The sequence below is a fragment of the Rana temporaria genome, chromosome 2, assembly GCF_905171775.1.
Source record: "Rana temporaria chromosome 2, aRanTem1.1, whole genome shotgun sequence".
Taxonomy (NCBI): Eukaryota; Metazoa; Chordata; class Amphibia; order Anura; family Ranidae; genus Rana; species Rana temporaria.
The window spans coordinates 244,290,310-244,313,738 of NC_053490.1; the positions used below are offsets into that span (position 1 = coordinate 244,290,310).

The 23,429-nt window shown below is 42.3% G+C and overlaps 1 protein-coding gene across 2 annotated transcripts in view; it reads right to left on the reverse strand.

The window, feature by feature from the left end:
- The window catches only part of CASTOR2 (cytosolic arginine sensor for mTORC1 subunit 2), a 201,571-nt gene that overhangs the window by 44,103 nt on the left and 134,039 nt on the right, over positions 1-23,429 (reverse strand). For both annotated transcript variants that reach the window (XR_005746964.1, XM_040336736.1), the window contains exon 3: positions 1,987-2,180. Coding sequence is in view for 1 of the 2 variants with exons in the window: in XM_040336736.1 (XP_040192670.1) it covers positions 1,987-2,180 (194 nt within the window). In the remaining variant the exon portion in view is untranslated. The remainder of the gene's footprint in view (positions 1-1,986; positions 2,181-23,429) is intronic.

The window sequence follows — 23,429 nt, forward strand, 5'->3', positions numbered from 1 at the left end:
TAACAATGTGACGTAATAAATAATAACACCTACATAAACATTTTAAACCACCTATTTTAAACTGTTTAATAACAGTTGATTTTTGGTTGGCTGCAATAGGATCCTGTTGTAACATACTCTAGCTTTTTGGAACATTAAAAGTACATGCTGAGAGAACTGTGAAGATTCAATTGCCATCGCAGAATAGATTAGTATATGCCTGTAGTTGCTTATGTGCAGGCCCTTGTTTAAAGCGGAGTAACAGCCTTTGTTTATTAAAATTCAGCAGCTACAAAAAGTGTAGCTGCTGACTTTTAATAAACAGACACTTACCTGCTCCACGGTCCAGCGATGCAGCCGGCTGGGGCGTCGCTCCTCTCCCCTGGTGCCTCCATTCACACTGTGGGCACCCGACCGTGACCACTTTTAGCTTCACAGCCGTGCACGCACTGCGAATGCGCGAGTCGCGCTGCGCTCTAGGAGTGGACAGGTGATCTCCTGGGACCTGTCACGTGTCCCAGGAGATCACCTAGAGGGAGGGGCCGCCTAAGGCGAGAGTCGCCGCCAAGGTGGCCCGTAGGTGGAAGTAGGAAGTGGGACAGGAAGTCCCACTCCTATCGAAGCACCCCCCCCCCTTGCAAAAAACGACGTGCCAAATGTGGCATGTAAGGGGGTGAGGAGTGCTTAAAGCGGAAGTTCCACTTTGGTGTGGAACTCTGCTTTAAAGCCCAGTAGTAGCTGCTACATAGGCTAATGCTACACCACCGTGTAAGTTGTCAGATTTTAAAAGGACAATTCTAGAATCAGAAGTGATTGTAACAAATTGGAAAGATGACCATACAGGATGGATGTACAAGTCAATTAGTCAGTAGATTAGACCATGCTTAGTTTAACCAGATTTTGATCAATGATAGAATCCTTTTTCACATACTACCACAAACCGAAAGCCCTGTGTACATGGGTCGAATGCCGGGTCATAACGGTTGGTTTCTATTGAACCATTTGGCCCGTGTGTACTGGAGTCTTTTGGCCAGCTTGTATAAAAGGGCATGGCCGAAAAACATCTGTCGACTGGATCTGGATCAGCGCTCTCGGCCAAATGGGGCAGACTGGAGTGTTCTGGCGGGGATTTGGGGGGGGCGGCATCCCCCTGTCAGAACACAACAGCAGGACACACAGCCTCTACTAACATCGAATTGTTAGTAAAACTCCGACCTGAGCTGTCTGTTTTTTTCTTCGTTCAGCCTGCTAAATTGAATTTAATAAAAAACTAGCAGTGTGTACCAGGCTTAACATATCACCATTTAATGGCAATGGCCTTTCTTTGGGTAGTGCCTAATGAAGGGTCAGTGCCCTGATGCGATGTGTGAATGGCTGGTGGCAATGTGAATTAACCTGAAATATAAGCAATTATTAGTTGAGCTCCTGTTATTTTTACATTTCCCCTTCAGGTCTATTAGGATTGTGGATACTGGCCTGAATGTATTTAGAGTTTAATGGGGAGCAACAGACATGTTTCCTTAAAATCAGAGCTAATCTTGTAAGAGTGTACAATGAAGGGATGTGTTATGTTAGCATCTACTCATGTAGGCCTTTATCAAATAACTTTAATTTGTTCTGACAAGATCAAAAGGATTCAATCCGTTAGGGTAAGCGTAGCCCACATCTAGCAGTATTATGGGTACTTATACAGCAAATGGATATCCAAGATGTCAATGCCACAAATAACAAAAACTGAACACAGCTATAGTACTTAATTTTCAGCTATAATGGGAAAGGTTATCAGGTACAATGCAGACAACTTAAGGTCTAGCCTTAATTGTTACAATAAATGTACTGGTACCAGGAAGATGGATTATTAGATGGCACCTTATGGCAACAAATATGAGCTTAACATCGACGGAACTAATATACATTAATTTCCCAACCTCCTCTTTATGCTGACTTTTCAATGTAAAACACTATCCTGTTACTGTGTTATCCTATATAACGTGCACAATGACTTACCAATATGAAATCTGTTTGATAGGTGGATAGCATAAACACAGAGATGTTCTGGTCTGCCAACGGTGCAATGACCGATTTGGCAATTTTGGTCACTCCAATTGGTTGAGAGCTAGATGAGCTACCGCCTCCCGAGACCACGTTAAGGGCTAGCCATGTTGCATCTGCTACGCTTAAGTGTTCTGAGGATGGGAGTTCTGAAAAAAAAAAAAAACGCACACAAATGCATCTGTAAGACATGATATACCTTCATCATTTCATTCACATTAAATTTAGTGTTCATGGGCATCATCTTCCAAAGCAAATCAAAACTAGCATGCTTTCAGGAGTTTAAGAAAAAAAGATCTTGTATTTTAGTTGGTTTTGTACTTTCTCATTGACTTGAAAGGAGCAACAAAAGAAAAAGTAACATGATATATGCCAAAAGTGACCATAAATGCAAATAAAAACTTCTCCTCGTCTTCAAATTAAAAGTATAAGCACCATGCTCGAGAATATAAAAAAATGCTCTATGGCAACTCAGGAGAAAGTACCAAATATCTCTGTAAAATAACCCTCTACATTTCAGTCAGTCAGTAAATTCAATGGTAAGGTATACAGAATGGTTCTAGTATTTACAATTACTGTAATTAGTCAATTTCTTTTCTCCGAAGTCTGTACAGAAACTTCTACTGGTATCTCCTGCAACAGAAGATTCACCTCTTCACTAATGTGTATCAGCAGTGTTTGATGGCCTCACTAGCTGCATGTACTGGAAGTAATTTACTCTCAAACATCTTCAAGGATCACAACAAATACTATTAAGTCGGGTTTAAATCTTTCCTAGTAGTGAATTCAAGTTTCAGCCTCATAGAAGCAAATCTTTTCTAGCTGTGAATTTTGAAGATGAATTTATCCACAATGCTTAGAGCTACACTTAGGGCATTGAGGGCTTTTATGGTTTGTTCAAAATATGTAAATACTTTATTAATTTAAAATAGAAAAACAATTTAATAAAAAGTTACAACATGGCATTTAATTTTTATTTTCTGCTTCCCTTCTTTTAACTATAGTAAAAATAAATTGTCAACTAGTCAAACAGGCAATGGCTAGGCAGAAATACAAAACTATTATATAGAATATAACCATGGCCACAAAAAAAGCAAATTGGTTCCAATGAATATTTTTAGAACCTGTACATAATATCAACAAATTCACAAATATATATATTTTTCATGTTGGAGCTGAAATGCATAAAAGGCTCAAAGTTCAGCAGGTTGTTTTAGGATTTTATTTTTATTCGTGTATTCACAAATCATTAATTGCTGTGCCTCTCTGAAAAAACATAATTTCCAAGTATTTCCATTAAAAGATGTAGTTGAATGTTCTCTAAAAACAACCCATATATACAACTTGACCTTTAGATACAAAGCCATTTCAGTACACTTATCTCAGATAAAACTGTTCAGTAAATTGCTTGTGTACACCACATCCCACATGTTCTCTTTCTAGAGAAAAGCATCTAGTTGCTAGGCAGATATGTCCGTTCAGAGTAGAGGTGTGGGAGTCACCATGGACATCTAGGCGCAGTGGGATAATAGCACAGATAGCACTAATTGAGCAGTCGGCTTCTCAGGAAAGATTTATTTTATACATTTATTCTGCAAAAACACAACAGAACCGAAAATGAATACTGCTTATGTGATGTATCCAAAGACTTGTATTTAGTGCCACCCTAGGGAGAACACCATTGTACCATAATTATAACATTAAAACATTTAGAAGAGAGTTGTTTAACCACTTTACATCCGGCCAATTGTCAAAAGACGGCCACAAGGTGGCTCTCAATTGCCAGGACGTCGTCTATGGACGTCCTCCGGCCACTGGGGGCGCGCGCGCGCGCTCCCGTGGCATCACCAAAGTGCCGATGCGGCGTGGCTGGCGGCCGCGATGTCGGCCAGGCACCTGCGATCGGCGGATACACAGACAAGGACGTGGATCTGTGTGTGTAAACACACAGATCCACGTCCTGTCAGGGAGAGGAGACCGATGCTGCGTCCCATGTACATAGGGACACAGCATCGGTCACCTCCCCCAGTCAGTCCCCCCCCACACACAGTTAGAAACACGCCCAGTTTACACATTTAACCCCTTCCTCGCCCCCTAGTGTTATCCCCTTCACTGCCAGTCACATTTATACAGTAATCAATGCATTTTTATAGCAGTGTTCGCTGTATAAATGTGATTGGTCCCAAAAATGTGTCAAAAGTGTCCGATATGTCCGCCGTAATGTCGCAGTCCCAATAAAAAAAAAAAAAAAATCACAGATCGCAGCCATTACTAGTAAAAAATAAAATTAAAAAAAAAATCATAATTATGTCCCCTATTTTGTAGGCTCTATAACTTTTGCGCAAACCAGTCGCTTATTGCGATTTATAAAAAAAAAAAAAAAAAATACGTAGAATACGTATCGACCTAAACTGAGAAAAAATAAATGTGTTTTTTTTTTTTAAATTGGGATATTTTTATTATAGCAAAAAGTAAAAAATTGTTTTTTTTTTCAACAATTGTCGCTCTTTTTTTGTTTATAGCGCAGAAAATAAAAACCGCAGAGGTGATCAAATACCACCAAAAGAAAGCTCCATTTGTGGGAAAAAAAGGACGCCAATTTTGCTTGGGAGCCACATCGCACGACCGCGCAAATGTCAGTTAAAGTGACGCAGTGCCGGAAGCTGAAATTTAGGGGGTTTATGTGCCCAGTAAGCAAGTGGTTAAGAACTGTACGTCAAACCTATTTTAAAAGGTATTTCTATAAACACCTCCTTAAGTTTAAGAGCCGCGTGAAAAAAAAAAGAAAAAAGGTGTTTTTCATCCAGACAGTTCACCCTAGCCTGTCTTGCTTGATAGCATTAGATAGCACATGAAGGCATTTTTTTCTAGAATACTGCATTCAGCGGAACGGCTTGAAAAATGCTACATAATTTTTTTAAAAATGTGCATAAAATGCTTATTATACATTTTTTGTGGAAATAACCAAAATGCTTTGAAGTACTTGCTTACAAATGCTACAAAATGTAGGCTGAAAATAAGAAGAGTCCATCAAGTTCAACAAATAGAAAAAAAAACCGACTTGTAAATGTCCATTCATTATAAATGCTTGCATAATCATGGTATATTCCAGCACTCATGGGGTAAATCTATTTGGTCCCCCAAGTCCCAAAAATAAACAAACACAATGTGCTTAAAGTCTTGTTTAAAAAAACACAACATGTTACACTTACCTCCTCTGTGCAGCTGTTTTTTCACAGGGCAGTCCTCTTCTCAGGTCCCTCTTTGCTGCTCCTGGCCCCTCCCTCTTGTGGAGTGCCCCATAGCTAGCAGCTTTCTAGGGTGGCACCCAAGCCGAGTCAGAGCTCCGTGTATCCATTCAGACATGGAGCTCCGACCCGGCCCTCTCTCTCCTGATTGGCTGACTGACATTGATTGGCAGAAGCTGCTGTGTCTCAGCCAATCAGGCGGAGTGTCCCGGATGGCTTAGACCAGTGGTTCTCAACCTTGCTAGTGCCGTGATCCCTTGATAAAATTTCCCAAGTTGTGGGGACCCCCAACAGTAAAATTTTCGTAGCGTGAGTTGTCAGCACCCAAGGCAAGACAAGTAATTTGTGCCCCTAACCCATGGACATTTATCGCTCCCCGAGTCCCTTCCACTTATAGTACATTTTAGGATGTACCACTTTCTCTTTTTTTCTCCTTTCTTTCCCTTCTATATCTCTCTATTGGCTGCGAAAAGGCTGGTAAAGCAGTGCGGGCTTCAGGAATAGCCCAGGATTCGGTGACCCCTGGCAAATTGTCATTCGACCCCCAGGTTGAGAACCACTGGCTTAGACACTCGTGGACATCGCTGGAGAGAGAAGGGGCTCAAGTAAGTAATTAGGGGGTGCTGGGGAGGCTGCTACACACAGTTTTTTTTTTTATCCTAATGCATAGAAAGCATTAAGATAAAAAAATCTTCTGCTTTTACAACTCCTTTAAGCTGATATAACACAAACTATTCTATTAATTCATTGTGTCTTTATTGAATATACCCATTAAATATTTAAAGTGATGGAGGGAAAAAAAGTGTGTGAACCCATGTGGAGTTAAAAGCTGGCTGAACCTCATTTGGCAGCAGTGACTTGAAGCAAGTGCTTTTAGTAGCTTTGAATCCGATTGTAAACCATTCTGCTTAACAAAACTGCTTCACCTCAGACACATTTGTAGGATGTCTGGTGTGAATAGCTCTGTTGGGGTCGTTCTACAGCATCTCTATAGGGTTAATGTCTGGGCTCTGACTGGGCCACTCCAAAAGGTGAACTTACTTTCTGAAGCCAGTCTGTGGTGGATTTACTTTGATTCATTGTCCTGCTGCAGCACCCAACTTCTACGAAGCTTCAGCTGTCAGACAGCCACCCGGACATTATCCTGTAGGATATTTTGGTAAATGAGGGGAATTAACTTTCCCCTCAATGATGGCAAGTGGCACTGGGATGATTTCTTGATGTTGATAAGCTGTGCCCTTTTTGCACCATTTTTTTGGAGAGCAGAGGCTTCCTCCATTCTGTTCTTCCATGGACACCCTTGCCTGTTCCAAGACTTGCATATGGTAGACTCATTAACAGGGATGCTTGCCAGTTCCAGTGATGTCTTCAAACATTTAGCGGTTACTTGTGGGTTCTTTACCTCATTAGGGGTTGTAAAGGTTCGTTTTTTATTTTCTAAATAGGTTCCTTTAAGCTAGTGCATTGTTGGTTCACTTACCTTTTTCCTTCCATTTCCCTTCTAAATTTGTATTTTCTTTGTCTGAATTTCTCACTTCCTGTTCCCCCTCAGTAAGCTGTTCTGGCTGACTAACCCCCAGTCAGATGATGGGGGCAAGCTTACTGAGGAGAAACAGGAAGTGAGAAATTAAGACAAAGAAAAAAACATTTAGAAAGGAAATGGAAGGAAAAGGTAAGTGAACCAACAATGCACTAGATTAAAGGAACCTATTTAGAAAATAAAAAACAAACCTTTACCACCCCTTTAAGGATTTTGCATTGTGCCTTTGGTGTTATCTTGGCTGAGCACCCACTGCTAGGAAAAGTAGTCACAGGACCAAGCGGTCTATTTATAGACAATTTGTCTAACTGATGGAAGTCTAAACACTCTAAAATTAACCGATAGGACAAAACCGATCGTTAGTAGGCACGACCATCGGTTAAAAATCCATGCATGCTCAGAATGAAGTCGACGCATGCTTGGAAGCATTGAACTTAGTTTTTTTCAGCACGTCGTTGTGTTTTACGTCACCGCGTTCTAACACACGATCGTTTTTTTAACCGATGGTGTGTAGGCGCGACGGACCATCAGTCAGCTTCATCGGTTAACCGATGAAAATGGTCCATCGGTCCGTTCTCACCGGATGGACTGATCGTGTGTACGCGGCATAAGACTGCTTTCCAGCCTTATGCAGATTAAGGGCTGTGATGGGAACTGATGGGAAAACTGTGCAGATTTCACTTGCAGAGACAGTTTACCTCAGTTTTTACAGTCAGCAATAAAACCTGACAGGTGTTCTAATCCCACTCCACTCTATCCAAAACGGATTTGCCTTTAGTTATACTTTAAAGTAATTAGTCTATGGGTTCACTTACTTTTTCTTCCAGCACTGTAAACGTTTAATAAAGACATGAGAAATTAGAACTGTTTGTGTGTTATCAGCTTAAGCACATTGTGTTTTGTCTATTGTTATGATTAAAGCCAGCTATAGGTGGTTTGAATCTCACCCTTGCTGAACCACCCGTGATTCAGTCTAATAACGGGCAGGCTGATTGTACTCGAGTCAGTCCGTTGATCGACTTACAACCAGCAAGTCGGGCTTCTAGCATGCGATTATTTCCAGCGGCTGTAGCCGCTATTAGTAATCACTGTGTTCTCCTGGCAGGGAAGGATTTCCGTGACTGGAATATGAAATCTAACAAAATGGTGCCATCACTTACAAACCTATAATTAGTAGCATGATTCAAAATGAATTTAATACGATTGTGTGTTGTGCTCAAAAGAAATCAATGTCAGACAGGACAATTGCTAATGACACTTGTACTGCATGAAACACTTTTGTGGAAGTCTAGTGCGTCACTAGAAAATGACAAATATATTTTAGTCTTATTCAGTTTATGTCATTGTCACACAGGTTCAAGCCCTACAATCAGGTAAATCACTTTCCAGCTGCAAAAAAAAAACAAAAAAACAATTGTACTGCAATGTTTGGAAATAATGAATTATCTTACAAAGTGCCTTCAATATGCAATACAGCCTTTGGCTTTGTTATTCTTTTACTGTACTTGTGTAAACCACTAATCACACACTTTACAGTGCAATCTAAGGATACAGCTTATGTGCATGAGAGGTTTATCTCCACAAATCTTAACTTTTTCTGTAGCAAAAAAATTGGATCCTTTAATGTGATGGGCAAGTAACCAATAAGTAGGCTTTAGAGCGCGGGGGGGGGGGTTAGCAAGCCAACAATCACGATCAACGGGGGGGGGGGGTGATGTGAAGTGGCAGAGAACACACTGTTTGGGGGGGACACTACAGTGAAGGGGTGGGGGTGATGTGAAGGGGGACAGAGGACACTTTTGTGGGGTTGGCACTACTGTGGAGAGAGGGGCCAGAGAACACCACAGTGGGGGTGATGTGAAGGGAACAGAGAACACTGCGTTGGGGGCACAGAATACTGTGAGACACTGCGCCACCTTGTACCCCTCCCTCTACGGGTTCTTTGCTTTTCTCCATGTTGTCTAGGTAGATCTCAATAGGTTGCCTACCCCTGCTTTAGAGAAAGGAAGAACAAAGCCATACCTGACTTTAAATGAGATTTATAGTCACAGTATAAACTATCATTTTAGAATATCAGCATTATAACAATACAAACAATATTTATTTTTAACAATCCAAAGTAAGTTTACTTGAAAATTCTCCTTTTATCTTGTAAGTGCTGCCTGTCTGCTGTCAATCCCCACAACTTCATGGATTCCCAGCATGCTTTGCAGCTTCTTCTCTGCTGTTTGCTACCAACTTCTAATGATTACATATCCCATAGTATTGTGCTGCCTGTAAGCAGTGATTCCTGTACTGACTCTGCCTCCTGAAACTCCCTCCTCTCAGCACCTCTGTAGATCAGAAGACAGTCTCTGTGAAATGTGTGATATAGCAGTGTCTACTAAGAGCCCATTCACACAGGGGCGACTTTGGATCCGACTTGAAGTCACCCCCAAGTTGCGCGGTTGAGATAGTCAATGAAAGTGAATGGAGCCGTCTTAATGTACACTACTGAAGTCGCTCCGACTTCAGAAAAGGTTCCTGTACTACTTCAATCCGACTTCTAGGCAACTTGTAGGCAACTTGTACCCATTGATTTCAATGGAAGGAAGTCGCCTCCAAGTCGGATCCCCTGAAGCAAATATACAGGAAGAGAAAATTGTTTTCTCAGGCAAACCCCTCCCCCCACAGAGCTGATTGTTGTTTGATTGGCCACTGGAAAGCCTTCTGTCCTGGAGGTGACTTGAAGTCGCCTTGTAAGCTGCCCCAAGTCGTGCTGTGGTGCGCGCTCAGGTCGCCTCGCAAAGTCCCCGCCAGAGTCGTGTCACCCCTGTATGAATCGGCTCTCACAGGGCATAGTGATTACATGTCACAGAATTCAAGGATGTAAATGTGTGGGGATCACAAAGTTTACAAAAACAACAGGATTGGTCAGATTATTAGGAGTAGGTTGGAAATACTTAAAATACAATATACACATACATATACTGTGTGTGTATATATACAGTACATACATTTTTGTTTTGTTTTTCTGTAGCTTATTGATAACAATTCCAATTATTTTAATTTCCAGTGTGAAGCACAACAAAATGTGGAAAATCCCAGGTGGTGGACACTTTTGTAAACTGTATGTGTAAAGATGAATAAGAAAATACCAGCAGAGTTTAATTTTTGAGAGCTTTTTTTCTGGCAGAAAAAAAAATGATAGTACAAAAAAAAACCTCTCCAAATTAGCGTTTTTTTCCCCCTGCCAAGAGCACTGGTGGTCAATCCAGCCTGCATGGAGCCTTAGGAGTCATGTCCTTGGTGACCTTGAGCAAAATGTGCTTTAAATGGACAATAATGGCATTATTAGCTCAGACACCTTTGCTATGGATTTCTGAAACAATAACCCCTCCCCCCCCGAAAATTCTACTTCCACAGGGCAAAAAGGTAACAACCTCAAAATGATCCAAAAACAGTTAACCTATCAGAAGTCAATGGGACCGTGGCTATAAAACGCAGGTAAACCAGACACCCAGACTGCAGTGAACCCGCCTAAATCAGAGCTTCATAGGGACTTCAGCCAGACTGCAGTGCACCAGTGTGAACCCGCCTAAATCAGAGCTTCATAGGGACTTCAGCCAAACGGCAAAGCACCAGTGTGAACCCGCCTAAATCAGAGCTTCATAGGGACTTCAGCCAAACTGCAAAGCACCAGTGTGAACCCGCCTAAATCAGAGCTTCATTGGGAATTCAGCCAAACTGAAGTGCACCAGTGTGAACCCGCCTAAATCAGAGCTTCATAGGGACTCCAGCCAAACTGCAGTGCACCAGTGTAAACCCGCCTAAATCAGAGCTTCATAGGGACTTCAGCCAGACTGCAGTGCACCAGTGTGAACCCGCCTAAATCAGAGCTTCATAGGAACTTCAGCCAAACTGCAGTGCACCAGTGTAAACCCGCCTAAATCAGAGCTTCATAGGGACTTCAGCCAGACTGCAGTGCACCAGTGTGAACCCGCCTAAATCAGAGCTTCATAGGAACTTCAGCCAAACTGCAGTGCACCAGTGTAAACCCGCCTAAATCAGAGCTTCATAGGGACTTCAGCCAGACTGCAGTGCACCAGTGTGAACCCGCCTAAATCAGAGCTTCATAGGAACTTCAGCCAAACTGCAGTGCACCAGTGTAAACCCGCCTAAATCAGAGCTTCATAGGGACTTCAGCCAGACTGCAGTGCACCAGTGTGAACCCGCCTAAATCAGAGCTTCATAGGAACTTCAGCCAAACTGCAAAGCACCAGTGTGAACCCGCCTAAATCAGCGCTTCATAGGGACTTCAGCCAGACTGCAGTGCACCAGTGTGAACCCGCCTAAATCAGAGCTTCATAGGGACTTCAGCCAGACTGCAGTGCACCAGTGTGAACCCGCCTAAATCAGAGCTTCATAGGAACTTCAGCCAAACTGCAAAGCACCAGTGTGAACCCGCCTAAATCAGAGCTTCATAGGGACTTCAGTCAGACTGCAGGGCACCAGTGTGAACCCGCCTAAATCAGAGCTTCATAGGGACTTCAGCCAAACTGCAGTTCACCAGTGTGAAACCCGCCTAAATTAGAGCTTCATAGGGACTTCAGCCAAACTGCAGTTCACCAGTGTGAAACCCGCCTAAATTAGAGCTTCATAGGGACTTCAGCCAAACTGCAGTTCACCAGTGTGAAACCCGCCTAAATCAGAGCTTCATTGGGACTTCAGCCAAACTGCAGTTCACCAGTGTGAAACCCGCCTAAATTAGAGCTTCATAGGAACTTCAGCCAAACTGCAAAGCACCAGTGTGAACCCGCCTAAATTTAGAGCTTCATTGGCACTTCAGCCCTTTCAGTTGTAATGTGTTTAATGAGGCTTGTATGTGATACTCAGACCAAAGAACAACCGCCCTGCTTTTTTATAGGCCCAGATTCAGACCACTCATAACAACTGCATTTAGTTCTTCGGACAGCCGGGCATTAACACACAAACAAACCAATCAGCCAGTATGCTGTGTCGCTTGAAGTCGTTTTAATGCAAAATATTCATGTTGATCTGCAGTACACCTTTAAGCGTTTAATGCCGTGTACAAAACTGTATGTTTTTTTTCCCTCCTTTGCATCTCAATGTTCTAACACAACAAACCGATTACTTGATTTAATTCTTCTCAGCTTTGGGAAAGGGTATCACAGCCCTATAATCTCTAGTTCTCCAACACTATTCAATAGGGGTGTTGAATTTAATCGTTGCATCGATGCATCGAGATTAGATGGGCCACGATGCTGCATCGATGCTGTCACTTTAAGTAATCGATTATGGAGGATGACGTCATCCTCGCGCCGTGCAGCCGCACCATGCCCTGCGGAGCCGAAGGTTACATGCCGTTTTTTCCCGCCTCCCGATGACGTTATCCCCCTGTGCTGCGAGGAGAGGAGGCCTTCTATCAATCCCCTTCCCTCTCCTCTCATCAGCCAATAGCAAGTGATTCCAGGCAGCGTAATGCGGAAGTGAGGAGCCCACGCGGTGTGCAGGTTGGCTGGAACATGGAGTGCTGTGGCTGGAGCTGTCCCTGCTGCTGACAAGAGTGCCGGCGGCCAGCTTATGGAGCACGGAGCTCCGAGGAGGAGAGTGGAGCCGAGCCGAGCCATCAGTGCTTTTGGTCCCGGTCGCGGCGTATCCAGCCGGAGGTGTGATGGAGGAGGATGAAGCGGAGCTGCAGGAGAGCCAGAACAGTGGTAGAGCCAGAACAGCAGTAGAGCCAGGTGAGGGGGCCGTGAGGAGGACACTGAAAGGACTGACATGGTAAGAGGGGAGGCAGACTGCATCCATAATGTAGATAGGGCAATACAAACAAAAAGTGAGCAGTGCTTTGCGGTGATAAATGTACAAAAGAGTCTTATTAAGTAGTGAACAAATATAGTCCTGAAATATATTTATATATAAATCTGATCTGATTGAAAGAAATCTTCTGTGTATTCAAAGTAAATCCAGTGCTGAGTGTGCTCTGCTGTGTTTAAATCATTCACCAGAAATCAGGAATGATTTAAACACAGCAGAGCACACTCAGCACTGGAATTACTTTGAATACACAGAAGATTTCTTTCAATCAGATCAGATTTATATATAAATATATTTCAGGACTATATTTGTTCACTACTTAATAAGACTCTTTTGTACATTTATCACCGCAAAGCACTGCACACTTTTTTTGTTTTATGGTCTATTTAAAGTTGTATATTCACTACCTTGTGCTAGCTGCCAACTAATCATACAGCGGCAACTTTATTTTGTCTTTAATGCAGATATGACAGCATGTTCCCTAGCTGGCTGCCAAACTGCCTTATGTCCTTCACAGCCCCTTCCTCCCCCCGCAGGTCCCACTATCTTTCACCCAACTTCCCCCCCCCCACCTTTTATATATGTCACAAACTACTCCTGATCACTCAAACTACACATCAGACGGATATGGCTCCCAGCCCATTCCTCCTCCACCTCCCTATTCAAACCAATGGCCACCGCATAGCCCTCACCCAACTCACCTCCATTCACAGGCTCCAACCCACACCCTAAACCCTAAACAATAATTCTATAATAACAAAATGATCTCTGGACCTACCCCTCCATCCTTCAGTTCCTATCACCCCCCCCCCCCCCCAGACTCTTTCATCTAATAATATTCTTTGACTCTTCCAGCCTTCCATTCCTATCCTCTGATTCTTCCATCCTTTTTTCCTTATTCATGGATTCCTATTTCCCTATCACCGGATTCTTCCATTCTATCTCCATGGATTTCACCATCTTTCAGTTCTTATCCCTTGACCCCTCAATCCTTCAGTTCTATCCCTGGACTCTTCCATCCTTTAGTTCCCAACTCCGGACTACTCCATCCTTCTTTTCCTATTCTTGAATTCATTCTTCCCTATCTCCAGACTCCTCCATCTTTCTAATCGTGATGCATCGTGATGCATCGCGGAATCGAATCGAATCGAATCGCTGACATGATAATCGTAATCGAATCGAATCGTGAGGCCACTGAAGATGCGCACCCCTACTATTCAAGCACTGTCATACTGCTTTCATACAGAGGACCCCTGGGTCTTCCTGGATCAATACACATACAAGATAGCTTACAGTGCAGACAATGTAACCTCAGTTTCAAGCACTCTATCATACACACTGTGATATAATGATCCACCTCCTCACCAGGAGCACAGCAGTAGAACAAATTCAGGCATCATTGTTCTTTAGCTGCCCCTCCAGGGAAACTGGCAATGTGGCAAAAAAACAACTTAAATTATAGATTAAAGCACATGCAGACACACAGCTTCTCTATGCCTGATCATTAAAACGGCAGATTATAGAAAGAAAAACAAAAACACATTTTATGTAATATTTCATCTATCTGTCATACTGTATCCCAGGAGGCTATCAGAATGTTAACCTTTACATGTATAATAAACTATTTACCGTCATTCATTCTCTGGGTGCATTATACCACAGTTGATAAAACAATGTTATTAACCAGACAACAAAGTCAAGTCAAAGGCCCCTTTCACATGGGGCTGATCAGTAATGATCCGCCCCGTGAACCTCCGCTTGCTTAGCAGGGATCGCTGTTGATCCCTGCTGAGCCGGCGGATGACAGGGCGGTCCCCGCACACTGTGCAGGGACCACCCTGTCTTTTTTCCGCTCTCCCCTATGGGGGGATCGGATGAACACGGACCGTCTGTCCGTGTTCACCCGATCCGATAGAAGGATGGAAAAGTAGGTTTTTCCTCCGTCACACTTTGGCGGATCGGAGCGGGTTGGATGTCAGCGGGCATGTCACTGCTGACATCCGCGGCTCCAGAGCACGGACCACCCGGTCAGGTCCGCCAAAAAAACTGGCAGGCGGGTCGCCCATGTGAAAGAGCCCAAAAGAAGGTGTTCCTTTATGTTCTAATCTGAAACGTCAAGAATAAATGCTATAGAGAGAGAAACACAGTTCCATTATACAATGTTTTGACTTGCCACCATTTTAAAGTGTAAAATGAGTTGCGCATTGCAAACTCGGCACCTGCTGGGTGCTACGGTCTACACACATGCAAGTGAGTAAAGCTGGCAAGACTGTTTGAATCTCGGCTGGTTCAGCAGGGACCGGCCAAGATTCAAACCGTGCATAGGCAGGCTGATTGTACCCAAGTCAATCCATCGACTGACTTGGGTACAACCAGCATGATGGAATACCAGCAGCCAAACCAATCCAGATCAGCACTCTCAGCCCCCCCCCCTCCAATCAAAATGCAATAGCTCAGCATTGGAGATTGCTGTACCAACATTGGATTGTTAGTAAAGCGGCTCTGAGTGGTCAGGTTTTTTTTGATCCTGCTGGGTTAAAACGAAAAAAAAAAAAAAAAACTAGTGGTGTGTACCAGGTTTTAATTTTAGGGTACAGCTTCTACAGTTTTTCAACACAAATAACACACTGTATTTTATAACAACGCAGGTAAGAAAATTAAGTCTACACTTTAAACACATACAGTTAAGAAGTTCCACATATTCCCTGGTGACCGTCTAGTCTTACAAAAAAATTCCCCTTTGGTAAACCGAATTATTATTACAGTGAGCCTGTAATGTTATCCCGATGCATTAATTTCCATCACTCTAGTCCCAAATATATCTCTATATTCACGTTACATGTGGAAACAGATTTCCCGCTGGATGGGAAAAACCAACACAATTAGATTAAGGCAGATGAATTAAAGGTGTCATCATTATTGGAGAAGAGAGAGCTCAAATGAAGAATTTCACTGCACGGAAATCATATTGAAATGAAAACCTGTAATCATAGGCAAAATGTATTGGTATATAATACTAGGCTGTTCCCAGAGGAAATTGGCTGCACTAATTAAAGCAATTTGCAACTTCTACTAAAACATATTAGGCTATTTCTGTATGAACAGATTAGATGACTTGTGTACAGATCACTGTACCTTGGAGGATACTCACTTTATATTGAGGTGGATTATTTTCCTCCTAAATACAGAGGCGCTACAGTTAAAGAGGCAGGAAAAAAAGCGCCACAGTTGGTCTCTTTTTTTGCGAACTATAAATAGGATACTGGTATAAGTGCATTCCTTCTTACTTACAGATTTTTTTAGGGCCAAAATTGCCCAGCTCTACCAGAAGTGCAGGCTATATAAAAGAAAAAAATATTCATTTAGAAAAAAAATTATAAAAAAATAATTGCCATTACAGAAATGCTGCAATTAAAGAGGAAATGCTATGGTGGCCAAACAGCATTCTCTGGCCTTGGATTTAGTTTTGTACAATATTGTTTTCCCATGTTGATTTCTAACACAGCCTAGCCAAGCTAAACTCTGTTTCACATAAAACCCAACTACAGCCAAAAATGAATAATTACCCATCCCTCCCTTCCACCTTCTTCAAACCTATACTTCCTCACATACAGGTCCCTTGCTGACACTGTTTCCTCCTGTGTGGACTGCTAATCCAGAGTCACTTGTAAGCCCTTGCCAACCGGTTCCCTTTTCTCCTATGGGTCCGAAATAATCTCTTCAGGTTTTTAACAGGACCCCTCCACTGGTCAGCCAATGGAAATTGTCCACATCACACAGACCGTGATGTGCACATCCACCCTGAAGGAGGACCCCTCCAGGAAGTAAATACAGAAAAACCTTGGTTTGAGAGTAACTTGGTTTGAGAGCGTTTTGCAAGACAAGCAAAATGTTTTAATAAAATTTGCCTTGATATACAAGCGATGTCTTGATATAAGAGTAGCGTCATGTCACAACCGAATATAAAAAAAGAAGAGAGGAGCCTCCAAGTGTAGCAATATGGTTACATTTAATGAAGGTACAACATTTAGCAACTTATTTCTACACTTAGAGGCGCATCTCTTCTCTTTTATACCCTGTAAAAAAAATGCTTTGATATAAGTGCTTTGGGTTACAAGCATGTTTCTGGACTGAATTATGCTCGCAATCCAAGGTCTTACTGTAGTGACAGGAAGGAACATGTAACCACTGCTTTCAGTGAAAATTGCTTTTTGAGAGTCCCCCCCCCTCTGCTTTTTTCAACCCCAAAGATCAGATAGAGAGGAGGGAGGGAGGGTTTTTGCATTCATCCTGTACCTGGCCTTGCTTGAATTTTAGCCTATTCCTGCTGGCTCAGCTGAAATTCAAGCACTGTATGGCCTGCCGCAGTCAACAAAACTTAATTACCACTCAACTTTTGACATAGGAGCTTGTCAGAAATTTGTTGGCTGAACAGCACCTGAATCCAATCAGATGCAGCCACTATTTTGATATCGTGACAGCCTACAGCGTTCGCTGTCAACCTGCACTCTAGTCCTTTAAAATGATTCTTAAAGATCCTGATCTTCAATGTATTCTGTCATCGGTAAGATTAATGGCTGGTTTACCTGGAGGGAGCCAACCCGTCAAGGGTATATGGATGCACGGGAAAATCACAATGGCAGCTGCAGGTATCCAATGCGTGCCCGCACCGATTCACAAACTCTACAAAGAAATGGCAACCAGCCCCAATCTATAACTAGCCTTTGCAGCAAGGAGCACATAGAATGGCAAGGCACATTAAAAACAAACAAAAAAGTATTTTTTTGTTATAGGTAGGGGTGGGGTGGTTATTTGTACAGTTTGTGAATTGGTGCGGGCACACACGGGATACCGTCAGCTGCCTCTAACTTTAAGAATGGATGGACTCCCTCCAGGCAAACCCATCCTTGATCCAACAGTGAAAATACATAGTAAAATGGCAACTACATATACAAAACACCAAAACTAGCATAAAATAAGTGGGAAAAAGGTGCAAAACTATCAAAAATTACACATGTGATAAAGTCCTGTCCATAAATAAGGATCAGATCTAGCAGTCCAGTAATTCCTACACAGAACAGTGTCTAGATGAAACACCTCCACCCAAAATGCAACATGCAAAAATGAAATCTTCAGTGATGACACCTCTGAGTGTGCTAGCAGCTCACCTCACGGCTGTTTGTCCAAACAGCTAACAGAGATACTGATCGCAGTTGGATGAGTGGGCTGAAAAAACACCTCCTCCCGACTCTTAAGACAGCTCTCAGCGGCCAACATGTGTCATGGAAAAGAAAAGATATATGCAATGCATATAGCGTGACACTGTGAGGGTACCTCAAACAGGTAAAGATTTGAGAAAATACACGCACATGAATGAAAGGACAGCGGGCATAAACCCACAAGTGCCGAAATCCTTTCCCCCTCAGAGTGTCAGCTATACAGGTGAGAGTGTGATCTGATCCTCATACGTCCAAATGGCAAGGCTCAATATATCATAGAAGCATTAAGAAGAGCGAGAAATAGACCATAGCGTGACTCCATATAATGGATACATTTTATAAAAAACTCATTTAGGTAGTGAAGTAGAATAAAACATCCACGAGCGGCGAACTCGTATTAAAACTTCAGACTCTGGGGCAGATCCACGTAGATCGGCGTATATCTCCGCCGGGCGTAGCGTATCTAAGATGCACTACGCCGAAGTAAAATATTTTTTTTTTTTCGGCGTAGTGTATCTTTGGCGGCGCAAGGGTGCGGAATTCAAATGGATGTGATGGGGGGTATGTTTTATGTAAATACGATGTGACCCGACGTAAACAACGTTTTTTTTAACGGCGTATGCGTCGTCCGTGGGGGTATCCCAGTGCGCATGCTCGAAAATAAACCGGAACAAGCCAATGCTTCCGACGGTGACGTCATTCTACGCAAATCCCTATTCGCAAACGACTTACGCAAACAACGTAAAAAATTCAAAATTTGACGCGGGAACGACGGCCATACTTAACATTGAGTACGCCTCATAATAGCAGGGGTAACTATACGCCGGAAAAAGCCGAACGCAAATGACGTAAAAAAATGCGCCGGCCGTACGTTGGTGGATCGCCGTAACTAGCTAATTTGCATACTCGATGCGGAATTCGACGGAAACGCCACCTAGCGGCCGGCGGAAAAATGCATCTACGATCCGACGGCATACTAAGACGTACGCCTGTCGGATCGATCCGAGATGCAGTCGTATCTTGTTTTGTAGATACAAAACAAAGATACGACGCGGGAAATTTAAAATTACGCGGCGTATCAATAGATACGCCGCCGTAATTCTTTTGTGGATCTGCCCCTCTGTACCCGGTGCTCCAATCCCTACAGATCGTCACATCACCTGACTTCATCAATTATCCATTATATGGAGTCACGCTATGGTCTCTTTCTCGCTCTGTTTAGTGCCACAGTATTCTAGCTGGGGGCAGAAGAAGCATGGTTATGTCCTCCTCTAGTGTGAGCATCTGCACAAATTATCTGTTCACGGATCTCCTGCTGATCACACCAGACAAAGCCTGCATGAAAAAGACCAAAGTCCCCTTTAAAAGGCCTGCAAAAGTTGCAGTTAGAGTTGAGACAAACCATTTAACACTGACAGGGGTGCTTATAATTGGCAGCGGTTTCACAGGCGTGCTTAATTTTAAGTCTCATGGTGTTTGGTATCCATTTACTAAACTTGACTTGATAATATGTATTTTACCAATTTTTTTTTTACTAAAATTCCTTTTATTAAACTAGATCGAGGATTTTTATGAAAATATGACTTGTGAGAAACAGCTGCACAAATATCATAACACTGTCTAAATTGGCCCTAGTATTTGTACTGTGTGTATGAATGTGAGTTACGGACCTTAGATTGTAAGCTCCTTGAGGGCACAGACTGATGTGAATGTACAACATATACAGTATGTAAAGCGCTGCATAAATTCACAGTGCTATACAAGTACCTGTAATAAATAAACACAAAACATTGGCAACAGCTACCATCGATCAGTTTTACTTCATACCCACCAATGTCAATTTATATGCTGCCTCCCTCAGACCTTGACTAGGCATCATTCCAATGCGGAAGTCCTCTCTGGTAACCAGTATAGGCACTTTCCCCCCTTTAGCCCCCAGTGCCTGGAAGGATTGGCACCAATGTAACAGAGCCTCCCTGTCTTATCATCACACTCTATGAGTTAGGCTGGGTTCACACTTACACATATTGGTTTCCCTGCATCCAATTCGCATGACAGGAGAGTGTGACCCGCTCCCAATGAAGCCGGTTCACACATTTTCGTGGCGGCCAAGGAGTGCACTGCACAAGGGATCCTGTATGCCTCCACAAATAGTGTGAACACACCCTAATACCTGAACAGGGTATTCATTGATAATTTAAGTGCAATGCCTAATCACGAGATGTGCAGAGAACACCTGATAGTAGACTGTATTTGTGTACCAAATAGGGCTGACACAACGAATCGACATAATCGATTATGAAAATAGTTGTCAAATATTTTCATAATAGATTAGTTGACCTGCATACAGAATGCATTATTTGTTTACATATCAAGAAATACAGTGCAGTATACATAGAGCACTGTACACTGTTCATACAGGTCAGAAAGTGCCTGAGAACTTGTGAATTTGAATGTGTGAGGAGCAATGCCTCATGGGACATGTAGACTCGCATTCAATATAGGAACATTTTGACTGCCGGCCACATATAGCAGTAAAATCACAGATCGCAGTGCGATCATGCCACATTTTGCGATTTCCCACGGTCGGCGATCAACATAGTCTGTGTGTATATGAACCATAACAATCACTTTAAGGACTGTGCAGAGAAGATCAACATCTGAACACAGACAAGCCTGAGGATGATAGACTGAAGGTAACAAAGCATTAGAAATAACATTTATTTAAATAAATTGTCTTTTATTTTTTAAACTTTACACATTAACTTATACACCACACTATTTTGAGGTTGTTATCCGATTAATCGAAACAGTAATCTGCCAGCTAATCGATTATGAAAATAATCCTTAGTTGCACCCCTAGTCTAAATAGAACAGTCTATTTTTAGATCCTGGTCTAAACAATTCAAACCATTTTTAGGTCCTCAGTCTATTTTTAGACCTTCAAGCGGTGGTTCACCCTAAAATCCACTTTCTGTCACTAGATCCAGCATACTGCTGACATCTGCAGTATGCTGGATTTTTTTTTCTTTTTTTTGTACTTATCGTTTTATCCGTATGTCTGCTCCGGCTCGAGCGGGGAATCCGTCGGGGAATGGGCGTTTCTAAGTAAAGCGCAGTTGATTGACGGGCTTGGATAGCACGTCACACCTTCCGGAAATAGCCGACGTGACTCTCGGCTGCTTACGGCGCTATACGGCGCCTGCCGTGTAGAGCTGACTGCGCAGGCGCCGTAAATTGCCGAGAGTCACGTCGGCTATTTCCGGAAGGTGTGACGCGCTATCCAAGCCCGTCAAACAACTGCGCTTTACTTAGGAACGCCTATACCCGGAAGGATACGCCGCTCGGAGCCGGAGCAGACATACGGATAAAACGATAAGTACAAAAAAAAAAAAAAAAATCCAGCATACTGCAGATGTCAGCAGTATGCTGGATCTAGTGACAGAAAGTGGATTTTAGGGTGAACCACCGCTTTCAGTCTATTTTTAGATCCTCAGTCTATTCTATTTTTAGATCCTCAGTCTATTCTATTTTTAGATCCTCAGTCTATTCTATTTTTAGATCCTCAGTCTATTCTATTTTTAGATCCTCAGTCTATTCTATTTTTAGATCCTCAGTCTATTCTATTTTTAGATCCTCAGTCTATTCTATTTTTAGATCCTCAGTCTATTCTATTTTTAGATCCTCAGTCTATTCTATTTTTAGATCCTCAGTCTATTCTATTTTTAGATCCTCAGTCTATTCTATTTTTAGATCCTCAGTCTATTCTATTTTTAGATCCTCAGTCTATTCTATTTTTAGATCCTCAGTCTATTCTATTTTTAGATCCTCAGTCTATTCTATTTTTAGATCCTCAGTCTATTCTATTTTTAGATCCTCAGTCTATTCTATTTTTAGATCCTCAGTCTATTCTATTTTTAGATCCTCAGTCTATTCTATTTTTAGATCCTCAGTCTATTCTATTTTTAGATCCTCAGTCTATTCTATTTTTAGATCCTCAGTCTATTTTTAGATCCTCAGTCTATTTTTAGATCCTCAGTCTATTTTTAGATCCTCAGTCTATTTTTAGATCCTCAGTCTATTTTTAGATCCTCAGTCTATTTTTAGATCCTCAGTCTATTTTTAGATCCTCAGTCTATTTTTAGATCCTCAGTCTATTTTTAGATCTAGATCCTCGTCTAAACAATTCAATCTATTTTTAGCTCCTGGTCTAAACTAGGGCTGAAACAACGAATCAACATAATCGATTAGGAAAATAGTCGTCAACTATTTTCATCATAGATTGGTTGACCTGCATACAGAATGCATTATTTGTTTACACATCAGGAAATACAGTGCAGAATACATACAGCTCAGTACACCCATCCATACATGTCAAAAAGTGCCTGAGAACTTGTGAATTTGAATGTGTGAGGAGCAATGTGTCATGGGACATATAGTCTTGGTCAGAAGAAAGAAGTGATTCTAAAGGCCGAAGTTTTTTATCTTGCCATGGTGGCACTCTATAATATACATTACGGCTTGCTATAGGAACTCTCTGAAAGGCAGGGAGACACTGTTTTGCACACAAACTCGAGAGGCCAGGAAAAAATAGGATATAATGGGTCTCCTTAACCAAAGGGGAAACATTTAAATTAGCATTTACTATTAGAAAAAAAAAATGATATACCGCATATACTCGAGTATAAGCCGACCCGAATATAAGCCGAGGCACCTAATTTTACCACAAAAGAATGGGAAAACGTATTGACTCGAGTATAAGCCTAGGGTGTCCATCTGCATGCCTCACTCTATATTTTATATTATACACACACACACACACACACATATATACACATGTACACAGTACACAACGTATTTAGTCAGCCACCAATTGTGCAAGTTCTCCAACTTAAAAAGATGAGCGAGGCCTGTAATTGTCATCATAGGTATACCTCAACTATGAGAGACAAAATGTGAAACAAATCCAGACAATCACATTGTCTGGATTTGGAAAGAATTCATTTGCAAATTATGGTGGAAAATAAGTATTTGGTCTCCTACAAACAAGCAAGATTTCTGGCTCTCCCAGACCTGTATCTTCTTCTTTAAGAGGCTCCTCTGTCCTCTCTCATCTTTTTAAGTGGGAGAACTTGCACAATTGGTGGCTGACTAAATACTTTTTTGCCCCACTGTATACACAGTGAACTGGGTCTACAACCACTTTAACCACATGTCGCCCACCGCACGCAGATCTACGTCAGCAGAATGGCACGGGCAGGCAAAAGGACATATATATACGTCCCCTTTAAGAAGCGGCATTGTGGACATGCACCGCGAGCTCCATGGCATACCCATGATCGTGTCACGGTGAGGAAGAAGGGGGAAATGCTTTTGTAAACAAGCATTTCCCCAGTCTTCGTAGTGACAGGACAGTGTACACCGCTTCCTGTAATCGGAAATCACTGTCCTGTCACACAGAGCCCAACCCCCCTACAGTTAGAAGCACTCCCTAGGGCACACTTAACCCCTACAGTGCCACCTAGTGGTTAACCCCTTCACTGCCAGTGTAATTTTCACAGTAATCACTAG